At 45.1% G+C, this 12,051-nt stretch overlaps 1 protein-coding gene across 1 annotated transcript in view; it reads left to right on the top strand.

The window, feature by feature from the left end:
- Positions 1-12,051, top strand: part of LOC138675404 (cationic amino acid transporter 2-like) — a 113,581-nt gene that overhangs the window by 84,552 nt on the left and 16,978 nt on the right. Inside the window, exons 5-6 of the mRNA XM_069763551.1 lie at positions 4,747-4,883; positions 5,978-6,200. Coding sequence (XP_069619652.1) covers positions 4,747-4,883; positions 5,978-6,200 — 360 coding nt within the window. The remainder of the gene's footprint in view (positions 1-4,746; positions 4,884-5,977; positions 6,201-12,051) is intronic.

Here is a 12,051-nt window from a genome sequence, read left to right as displayed (position 1 = left end):
GAGGGAGACTGTCGCATTTCTCGGCAGAGTGGTCAAAAATCACAAAGTGTTTGGATAAAAGACACTGTTTCCCATGGTCTCAGACTTGAGTTTGTCCATACCCCACGGGACAAATTCCAGTTAACACCCTGCCACTGAACAATTTGCCTTAGAAGAGGAAGTGAGGACTCTTTGCTCCAAAAATGTTTTGATTGAAGTGCCGTATTCTCGGGCAGGGAAAGGGTTCTACTCTCCCCTTTTCCTAATTCAAAAGCCGGATATGTCTTATAGGACCATTATAAACCTTAAGGGTCTCAATAAGTTTTTGGTGAAACATACCTTCAAAATGGAGTCCATCAATTCAACAATAAAAATGCTTTTCAACAATTGTTTTATGGTAGTAGTGGATTTGAAAGATGCCTACTATCATGTACCCATTCACGCTGATTTCCAACGATACCTAAGGGTAGCAGTACTAATGGGGGGTAGGATTCAACATTTTCAGTTCAGGGCACTCCCCTTCGGGATAACTTCTGCTCCTAGAGTGTTCACTAAAATAATCGCTGAAGTCAAGGCACACTTAAGAAAATCAAACATCCTTATAATTCCTTACTTGGATGATTTCCTCATTGTAGGGAACTCGGTAGTTCAATGTCTGTCACAATGGGAGGTTACTAAAGCCAAGCTAGAACACCTGGGTTGGATCATAAACTTCGAAAAATCTAAGTTACAGCCCCTAAATATTCAAAAGTTCCTGGGTCTAATGTTGGATTCAGTGACACAAGTGTCTCCTCCCCATAGAAAAAATAGATCTAATTCAAATTTATGTGTTAAATGCAATTAATACACCTTCCATGACACTTAGGCAAGCAATGTCCCTACTTGGGTCACTCACATCTTGGATTCCAGCAGTTAAGTGGGCTCAGTTCCACACCAGATCCCTACAAAGAGAAGTCTTGTTCCATGACAGAGCCTTGGGAGGCGCGTTAAATGGGAAAATAACGTTAGAGCCAACCACGCTAGATTCCCTTAGGTGGTGGTCCGATAAAAAGAATTTATCAGCAGGGGTCCCCTGGATAGTAAATGTGTCCCGGGTGATAACCACGGATGCCAGCTCTTCAGGGTGGGGAGCCTACATGGGGGACATGGTGGTCCAGGGACAATGGGAACCCTTCACAACATTCTCATCCAACCAGAGGGAGTTGTTGGCGGTTGAATTGGCTGTTAAAAAATTCCTCATATATCTGCAGGGCCAGCACGTCAGAATTCTGTCGGACAAGAGTTGCAGTCGCTTACATAAACCAGCAAGGGGGAACTCGTTCCGAGACATTGATGCAAATCACGGATCGATTGTTCCAGATGGCAGAGCTCAATTTTCTATCTTTGACGGCTCTCCACATCAAAGGAAAGGAAAATGTGGCAGCAGATTTCCTCAGCCGAAACATGTTAAGGCAAGGAGAGTGGTCTCTCAACGAAGACATTTTCAATCTGATCTTCTGCAGATGGGGTCAACCAGTGGTGGATCTATTCGCCACCAGAAACAACAGAAAAGTAAAACTTTTTTGCTCGCTAAATCCCAGGGAAAATCCCTTGGCGGTGGACGCGTTTCTGATAAAATAGGATTTTCCACTGGCCTATGCTTTCCCACCACTGAACCTGATACCTCTAGTGGTGAGGAAAATCAGGGAGGATCGAGCGAAAGTCATCCTTATCGCCCCCTTTTGGCCCAGAAGAACCTGGTTTGCCTGGCTCAAGACAATGTCTGTATCGGTTCCCTGGGTACTACCAGAGATCCCGAACCTGCTTTCTCAGGGACCGATCTCCCATCCACAAGTGGCAGCACTCCATTTAACGGCGTGGAGTTTGAACGGTCACTATTAGTGGGGAAAGGCTTCTCTCCAAATTTAGTCGAGACACTCCTAAAGAGTAGAAAGCAAGTAACTACAAAAATCTACTCTAGAACTTGGAGGAAGTTCTTGTCTTGTTCAAGATTTGACATCCAAGACGGGATACCAATACAACAAATCTTAGAGTTCCTACAGAGGGGTTTCGAGTTAAAACTCTCTACTAGTACCCTTAGAGTACAGGTCTCAGCTCTGGGTGCCCTGTTTTCATGCAATATAGCAAACAATTATTGGATAGCGAGGTTTATGAAGGCAGTTAGTGGATCTAGACCGGTATAGAAGGATAGGACAGTTCCATGGGATTTAAATTTAGTTCTGTCCTCTCTAACAAAACCCCCCCTTTGAACCTCTGCAAGAGGCCTCAATCAAAATGTTGACACTTAAGACCGCCTTCCTGATTGCCATAACCTCAGCTCGCAGGATAGGGGATATCCAGGCGCTTTCCAGAGCTCCTCCATACACAGAAATCTTATCAGACAGAGTAGTCCTTAGACCAGACCCGGCATATCTGCCGAAGGTAGCGTCACGTTTCCATAGATCACAGGAGATAGTTTTGCCATCCTTTATTCCTAAGCCCTCTAATCCTAAAGAGCAGGAGCTTCATACGTTAGACGTTAGGAGATCTCTCCTTCAGTATATCTCAGCTACTGATAATTGGAAGAAAGATGGAGCACTGTTTCTTTCATTCCAAGGTCCAAGGAAAGGATTTAGAGTGTCAAAATATTCACTAGCCAAATGGATTAGGGAAACTATATCTCTAGCTTACACAGCAGGTGGGGGGCCAGCTCCGCAGAATCTAAAGGCACATTCCACCCGGGCCATGGCGTCATCCTGGGCAGAGAGATCTGGAGTGTCAGTGGAGCAAATATGTAAGGCGGCCACTTGGTCATCTCCTTCCACTTTCTTTAAACACTATCGGTTGGATTTGGGGTCCTCCTCTGATCTCTCCTTTGGGTTAAGGGTGCTACAGACTATAGTCCCTCCCTAAGGTAGCTTACATCTCTGTAAATCTCTCGTAGTGCTGTCATGGGAGTCCGAATAAAGCATTAAGCTACTTACTGGTAGCGGCATTTTTCGGAGGCCCATGACAGCACCCTTAGTTCCCTCCCTATTCACGTGGGGGTAGCACTTCCTGATATGTAAATAGTGTAGTATGTAAATCTCACATATGGTGTCTGGTTACAATATAGTAGATTATTTTTTGGTTTCCAAATGTATATTTGTGTACCACTAACCGCGGTAGTCCTCTCAGGCTCTGAAATACAACTGATGCATGGGAGAGGTGCCGCCCTTTTGTATCTGTAGGTTTCCTGTTCCTTAAGGGCGGATCCCCTCTCTCGTAGTGCTGTCATGGGCCTCCAAAAATGCCGCTACCAGTAAGTAGCTTAATGCTTTTTGACTTTTAGCGGGTGGTCCTAATCAGTAATTGACAGCTTTCCCTATGTAGGTGTAAATAATAATCTTTTTATTTTTATATAGCGCTAACATATTCTGCAGCGCTTTACATACATTATCATCACTGTCCCCGTTGGGGCTCACAATCTAAATTCCCTATCAGTATGTCTTTGGAATGTGGGAGGAAACCGGAGGAAACCCACGCAAACATGGAGAGAACATACAAACTCTTTGCAGATGTTGTCCTGAGTGGGATTAGGACCCAGGACTCCAGCGCTGCAAGGCTGCTGTGCTAACCACTGCGCCACCGTGCTGCCCGTATACAGTGATATCTGTCAATCACTGATTAAAACCGTCCACTGGACCCGAGTGCACAGAAACAATAGTGATTCCATTAAAGTATAAGTTAGGGCTCGTGAACACAGTGATTTTCTCATACGAGTGCTGTCAGTGGATTTCACAAACCACACTCGTACCTATGATATTCTATTTATTTTTTTTCCTCTCCACTTCTGAGAAAATTTGATGGAACTCTGATCAAAGTCTGGTCAGAAGAATTGGACCATTTTTCTCAGATGTAGAGAAATTGGTCGTGTGATCCTACCCTAAGGCCACGTTCACGCGTTCAGAATTCGGTCAGTATTTTACCTCAGTGTTTGTAAGCCAAAACCAGGAGTGAGAGAGGAAAGGTAGAATAGAAACACGTCACCGCTTCTGTATTTCTCAGATTGTTCCTCTCCTGGTTTCGGCTTACAAATACTGAGGTAAAATGCTGCCATGTGACCCTACCCTAAGGCCATGTTCACACAGTATTTGGTCAGTTTTTTTTTTTACCTCAGTATTTTGTAAGCCAAAACCAGGAGTGGAACAATCAGAGGAAAAGTATAATAGAAACAAGTCACAACTTCTGGATTTCTCACCCACTCCTGATTTTTGACTTGCACATACTGACCAAATGCTGAACGTGTGAACGAGGCCTTAGACATGGTCTTTCAAAACAAGGACAGTTCTTCATAGTTGGTCTCTGCTCTATTAATCCAGGATTTTCTAATAGTGTTTTGAAAACATATTTTCTAAATCAGACAAATATTGATGTGAAATGCTGATTGTGGCCTAACGCGGAGTCTTAACAAACTATATATCAGTCTGTAGGGGAACTTGTGCCAGGTCCACCTATACTAGGATGATGGGTGGAAGGACCATGCTCTAAGAAGCCCAAATATTGAGTTTTTTTTTTTTTTTTTTTTGTTTTTTTTAGTTTCATAGTGGTAAGACCAATTTATGTATGATTATTCACATAAAGGAATATTGTCATAAAGTTTTCCTGAAGGCTATCTGGCATGAAAATACAGAAATGATAGCAATGATGCTTTGTAATCTTGGTGCCATCTTTCACTTGCTCTCTATGAAACTTTAACATGATTGTACTAAGATTTTTTTTTTATTTTTTTTAACAATCATACCAAAGTAACCATTCAGCAGATGGCAACAAGACCGGCATGTATGGAGTTGGTGGGTTCATGCCGTTCGGTTTTAGCGGCACGTTGGCAGGAGCAGCTACTTGTTTCTATGCCTTTGTTGGGTTTGACTGCATCGCCACCACAGGTGTGTACGTACTATGTATTGCCACAAGTCAGGGATTTAAAGCTGATCTGTCACAATAGAAACGGCATACATAATTGAATAGATCTTGAAGACCTGATGAGGCTTGTGTACTTACTTTGAAAATTTGTTAGCGGCTGTAGAACTCTGAAAATATAAAAATGAGCATTTTTAATCTAGGCAAAAAAAATATTTAAATATATGGCAGGGAAAGATTAAAAAAGGAATATGGTTTTTTTATTTATTTATTTTTTTATCAGATCTCTGTACAGTTTCGTATTGTGACATCGTGCAACAAATCCACCACAGGGGAAACAGTTTTAACCTCTTAGTTATCCCACAGCCTTATGTACATTTTCAACGTCATTGGCTGTGGCTGTTGACCTTTTATCAGAGATTGCTTTAATCCTGTTTTAACTGTTTAGATGAATTGGTCGATGGCGACCCCTGCATCCAAGGTTTGGGCTGTGTAGTCTGAGAGCAGCATAGTGTAAGGACAGAGGCTGATTTCAGGAATGTTACTTAGCAGCTTTCTGTAGTTTTAATACAATCAGTGTTATATCAGCAGGAGATTATCTCTACTGGACTAGATGTCACATGCCAGGCAGTCCAGCTAATCTGTTTAACCCGCCCCCACCACTGATTGGCTGCTTGCTGACAGTGTACACAGTAAGCTGCCAATCAGTGGTGTGGGTGGGGTTATACACTGCTCACCATTCCCAACCACTGCTAAATCTACAGCAGAGAAAAACTGGATTCTAATAACTACAAAAAGCAGTCCAGTAAGTGATAAATCACTGGAATCGGGTCATGTTGCCCTATTATGCTGTTCTCAGCTTATAAAGCAAAACCTGCTGATAGATTTCCTTCAAGAAGTTTCCTATGACACCTCATCACCTCCAACCACATGGCATAATTATTGGTTGTGGATGGGATTTTATGGCTGACCTCAAGGACTTTGTTCAGTTATTGGACAAGTATTGATGTGTATTATATGAGCAAACATTCTCATAATGTGTGTAAAAATTAAATAAAAGATGGGGAAAAAAATCAGTAAAATGTTTCAAAATGCTAAAAAGGCAAAACTCTAATTTCAGGAGAAGAGGTAAAAAACCCCCAAAGAGCAATACCTCTCGGAATAGTGTCATCCCTGTCAATTTGCTTCCTGGCATATTTTGGAGTCTCTGCTTCTCTCACTCTCATGATGCCATACTACCTCCTGGATTCTCGGAGTCCACTGCCGGCTGCTTTTGAATATGTGGGGTGGAATGTGGTCAAATATATTGTAGCCGCTGGTTCCTTATGTGCCTTGACCACAAGGTAAGGTGATATTTGTATTTTATGGCTGTAACATCCTAACACTATCCAAGTGACTGCACAAGATGTGTGAGCGAAACGCCACAAAATTCCCCAATATATGTGAGGTGCTCTATAAATCCATTATGAAACTTTTAAAATTATTGATATTTTCTTAAAAAAAAAAAATACCGTATATACTCGAGTATAAGCCGAGATTTTCAGCCCAAATTTTTGGGCTGAAAGTGCCCCTCTCGGCTTATACTCTAGTCACGGTCGGCGGCTGAGGGGGAGAGGTCTGTTGCATACTCACCTGCTTCCGGGGTTCCTGGCGCTGTCCCTGCCTGTCCCATGGTCTTCGGTGCCGCAGCTCTTCCCCTGTTCAGCGGTTCCGTGGGACCGCTCATTAAAGTAATGAATATGGACTCCACTTCCGTAGGGGTGGAGCCGCATATTCATTCCTCTAATGAGCGGTAACGGTGACCGCTGACAGAGGAAGAGGCTGCAGCACCTGGAGTCCATCTGTCCAGGATAAGTAGCCAGGGATGCCGGGAGCAGGTAAGTGTCATATTTACCTGTCTGCGTTCCACCTGCCGGGCGCTGCTCCGTCTTCCCATCCTCTTGCGCTGACTGTTCAGGTCAGAGGGCGCGATGACGTACTAGTGTGCGCGCCGCCCTCTGCGTGAACAGTCAGTGCGAAAAGATGCCGAGATGGGACGCTGAGGAGCTGTGGGCAGCAAGAGAGGCGAGTGTCGTTTTTTTTTTTTTTTTTTTTTTTTTAATTGCAGCATTATATATTGCACAGCTTTATATGGGGCATCTTATGGGGCAATAATGAACGGTATGGAGCCTCTATTTCTCCTACCCCATGACGGCACTAACAAGAGAGAGGGATCCGCCCTCAGGGACAGGAAACCCACAGGTTAAAAAGGCGGGACTTCTCCTCCACCTCAGTTCGGTTTCCTGTCCCCGACGGGGATCCCACAGCTTACCATCCAGGAGTCCAGGGACCATCGGGCCGAGTTCAGGCAGCGGGGGGCCCTGCCACGGTCTCAGGTGGATTCCTCCCTGAAGGCGCGTTCCAGGGTCGGCGGGCCTCGTGGATATGCGCGGAGGGGAGGCAGTGAAGAGGACCGAGCCTGCCGCTTCTCTTTTTAATGGAGTGGTCGGTAATAGGTAGCGGCGGCTACCTGGAGGTTTCCTCCGCCGGTCCATGAGGCGCACAGGGGGTGGTGACGCCGGTCACCGACAAGCGGCAGGGTGCAGCGGCGGCTGCAGAAGCTCTGTCCCTCCTGTGAGCCGGCAAGTAGTGAGAGCGCGCGCGAGGTCCGGTGACTTACTGCGCAGGCGCGGGGGTCACTTCCGGGGTCGGCGCAAGGTACCTCTGGGTAAACCGGAAGTTACCTGGCGCGGCTCTGTCAGCATAAAACCGGAAGAGAAGGGGCATACCGCTGCTCAGTGATTACCACCATGAGTGGAATAGAGCAGTCGGTGGAAGAAATTTCACAGCCCCCTGTGACAAAGAACCCGAAGGAGCGCCATTCTTCACGGAAACCTACGCAGTGCAGCAGCTCAGGATCCCAGCACAGCAGAGGCTCTGGTGGATCCAGGAGGGAGACGGTGGTTCAAATGGAGGAGGCGTCCTCAAGACCAGAACCGGTATCTTCCTCACATTAGGAGGGTAAGTGACCTCTGTGAAAGTGTGTATTCTTATAGGGGTTTATTGTTTTCCTAGGGAAAGAAATGCCAGGGGAAAAGTAAACAGTGTGCCTGCTTTGTTCAGCAGATTTGCCGGATTCATGGGTTAAAAAACTCTGTGCATCATGCATTAAAAACACCATTGATGAGGAGACGCCGAGTTTCACATCTGAATTAAAAGACTTAATTAAAACCCAAGTGGCAGACGCACTAAAAAGTGTAAAAGAAAACCAAGAGAAAACTCCAGATTACAGCTCCACTGAGGGAGATGGCTCGAGTGAGGATTCAGATAGCTCTACAGCTTCATCATCCTCCTCCGCATCTTCAGAAAGCGGTCGCAACTGTTTCCCAATAGATGAAACTGATGCGCTGGTAAAAATGGTTAGGGCGACAATGGGTCTGGCAGACACTCGTTCCAAAAAATCAGTACAAGATCTTATGTTTAGTGGCCTGGAACAAAAAAAAAGTACAGAGTATTCCCATTAAACGAAAAAATACAAGCCCTAATAAAAAAGAGTGGAAGAGGCCGGACAAAAAAGTACTGTTAACACCCAAAAGAAAATATCCATTCGATGACCCAGCCTGCGCCTCATGGGGAAAGGCGCCGAAATTAGACGTCGCTATCGCGAAAGCCTCTAAAATTCGCCCTGCCTTTTGAGGACATGGGGACCCTCAAGGATCCTATGGATAAGAGGGCCGATGTCGTCTTAAAAGGGTCCTGGGAGGCCGCCAGTGGGGGGCTAAAACCCGGTATAGCTGCTACTTGTACAGCGAGAGCGCTGATGGTCTGGCTAGATCACTTATAGACTCAATTGAAAAATAAAACCCCGAGAGAGTCTATATTGGACTCCGTGTCGGCGATGAGAGGAGCCGCTGCATATCTAGCAGATGCCTCAATAGACTCAGTTAGGCTGACGGCAAGATCAGCTTCTTTCTCAAATGCGACTAGGAGAGCATTATGGCTGAAGTGCTGGCCGGGGGATCTGCAAACTAAAGCCAAGTTGTGTTCTATACCGTGTGAAGGTGAATATTTGTTCGGTCCCACCCTAGACGATGTCCTTGAAAAAGCAGTGGATAAAAAGAAAGCCTTTCCAGGATTCCCAAATCAGTCCTACAGACGGCCCTTTCGAGGGAGGAGGTTCACGCAAAGACGCCCCCCAAGAAACCAAAAGGAGGGGTGGGAAGATAGAAAATTCAAAAAAGGAGGTTTCATGTTTAACAAACCTGAAAATAAAAAACAGCCACAATGAGGGTGTGCCCCAGGTAGGAGGGAGACTGACCCACTTTCTTCAAACCTGGGAAAAAATTTCTTGAAGTGCCTGGACTTTAAACATCATAAAGACGGGCCTAAGACTAATTTTTCACACGACGCCACACAATCAGTTTGTGGCTACACCACAAAGGAAGTTGGAGATCGAGCAGCTGAGTATCCAGAGGGAAGTTCTCAGTCTTCTGGAAAAGAAAGTCATACGGGAAGTTCTGCAACAGGAAGAGACGAGGGGGTTTTACTCTCCACTCTTTCTTTGAACGAAGCCGGATGGAACTTTCAGAGTAATAATAAACTTGAAACAACTAAACAAATACCTGGTAATAGAAAAATTCAAAATGGAAACAATAAAATCATGTGTCAGATCCCTTATCCCGTCTTGTTTCATGACTGTTATAGACTTAAAAGACGCATATTATCATGTGCCAATCCATCCAGATTTCCAAAAATACCTCAGAGTTGCAGTGATGATACAAGGGAAACTAAAACATTACCAATACAGAGCTCTTCCATTCGGTCTAGCCATTGCCCCAAGGGTATTTACAAAATTAATGGCAGAAGTAAATGGCCCATATAAGGGAACAAAACCTATTGATTGTGCCTTATCTGGACGACCTCCTAGTGATGGGCAGTTCCTCTCTACATTGCAGCCAGCAACTAAGCAGAGTGATGGTAGCCCTATCAAATCTAGGATGGTTTTTGAACCTGGAAAAATTCAGGCTTATCCCGTCTCAAGTGCAGTTGTACTTGGGGATAGTAATAGACTCGACAAAGCAAGAGTGTCGTCTGCCGGAAGAAAAAGTTTCCAATATGATACACTTAGTGAATCATTTGAGTCTCTCTCCCCTGATTACTCTAAGGAAAGCCATGTCCATACTGGGGTCAATGACATCCTGTATCCCAGCAGTCCAGTGGGCTCAGAGCCACTCGAGAGATCTCCAGTGGGAAATACTAGAGGCGGCATCCCACGCAGGAGGAAATTTAGAGAAGCGATTAAAAATATCCTCTCGGACAAAAGCTTCCTTAGCTTGGTGGACGAATCCGTCCAATCTCAGGAAGGGGGTTCCATGGGTGTGGCCGGTCTCTGTAATCCTGACCACAGACGCAAGTCCTTGGGGGTGGGGGGCCCACCTAAACAGGCAAATTGCCCAAGGTCCTTGGTCAGTAGAAGAAAAAGACCTTACTTCAAACATGAAAGAGCTTTTGGCAGTTCAGTATGCTATCAATCATTTTTTAACATCCCTCCGTTCCCATCACGTGAGAGTACTGACGGACAACAGGGTGGTAGTAGCATATGTAAATCATCAGGGAGGGACGAGGTCTCAATCCCTAATGAAAGTGACAAATTCCATCCTGTCACAAGCAGAAGCCAACTTGTCCTCCCTAACAGCCCTTCACATAAAAGGGTCAGAAAATCAAACTGCAGATTTTCTAAGCAGGACTCAATTAAAACAGGGGGAATGGGAGTTAAATACAAAGATATTCAATTGCATAGTGGATCTTTGGGGGGCCCCGGATATAGATCTATTTGCAAACAATCAAAATCGGAAAACGGAGGCCTTCTGCTCGATAGATCCTCGGGGGAGTCCAGTGGCTATAGACGCGTTATTAATCCCATGGAAGTTTCATCTAGCCTATGTTTTTCCTCCGATAGCTCTAATTCCCTTAGTCTTGAAAAAAATCAGGGAGGACAGAGCCAAAGTGATATTGATAGCTCCGTTCTGGCCAAAAAGAGTGTGGTTCCCATGGTTACGCCTAATGTCCATAGCAGATCCATGGGTCCTACCAGATATCCCAGACCTTCTGCATCAAGAGCCAGTGAATCACCCACATATAAAAAGTTTGCATATGACGGCCTGGCTTTTGAAAGGGAACTGTTAACAAAAAGGGGATTTTCTTCAAATCTAATTTCTACCCTGCTGGCCAGTAGAAAACCAATAACTACCAGAGCGTACGGTAAAGTCTGGAAAAAGTTCCTCTCCACTTCAGGGGTTATCAGAACAACTCCCAATTCAGGAAATTCTAGAATTTCTTCAAAAAGGATTAGAGAAAGGCCTAGCTACAAACACTCTGAAAGTTCAGATTGCAGCATTAGGTGCCCTTTATAACCAGGATTTAGCGGGGAATCACTGGGTAAAAAGGTTTATTAGAGCATCTACTAGGTCCAGACCAGTTATACATCTCACAGCTCCTCCCTGGGATTTGAACCTAGTCCTTTCAGCTCTAACTAAAGCACCGTTTGAACCTTTATCTCAGGCTTCATTGAAAATAATATCCTTAAACTTGTTTATTGATGGCTCTAACCTCAGCTCGCAGGATTAGTGATTTGCAGGCCTTATCAGCTTACCCACCTCTAACCCAAATATTAGATGACAGAGTAATCCTTAAGGCCATGTTCACACAGTGCGTTTTTTACTGCGGAACCGCAGCGGTTTTGCCGCTGCGGTTCCGCAGCTGTTTTCCATGCAGGGTACATAACAATGTAACCCTATGGAAAACAGTCACTGCTGTGCACATGATCCGGAATTTCGTTTAAAAAGCCGCGCAGAATTGCTGCGGCAAAAAAGGAGCATGTCACTTCTTTTTCCTGAACCGCAGCGGTTCTGCACCCATAGACCTCCATTGTGAGGTCAAAACCGCAGTAAAACCCGCAGATCAAAAATATATCTGCGGGTTTTACTGCGATTTGATGTGCAGAACCGCTGCAGCAGGAAGTGCGGGGGAGCGGGCGGAAGTGCGTGGGCGGAGTGTGGCTGCCCCCCCGTGCTCCGATGCCCCCCCGTGCTCCGATTTTTTTTTTCCCCCCCCAGTGCTCCGATGCCCCCCCCCCCCCCGTGCCCTAATCTCCCCCCCTTATACTTTTTTTTTTTTATTTTAAATAGATTTTTATTGAAAGCGAATATGAACAAT

This window comes from Ranitomeya imitator, chromosome 4, assembly GCF_032444005.1.
Source record: "Ranitomeya imitator isolate aRanImi1 chromosome 4, aRanImi1.pri, whole genome shotgun sequence".
Lineage (NCBI taxonomy): Eukaryota > Metazoa > Chordata > Amphibia > Anura > Dendrobatidae > Ranitomeya > Ranitomeya imitator.
The sequence above is the reverse complement of the archived record's forward strand: the minus strand, read 5'-3'. Positions and strand labels throughout refer to the sequence as shown.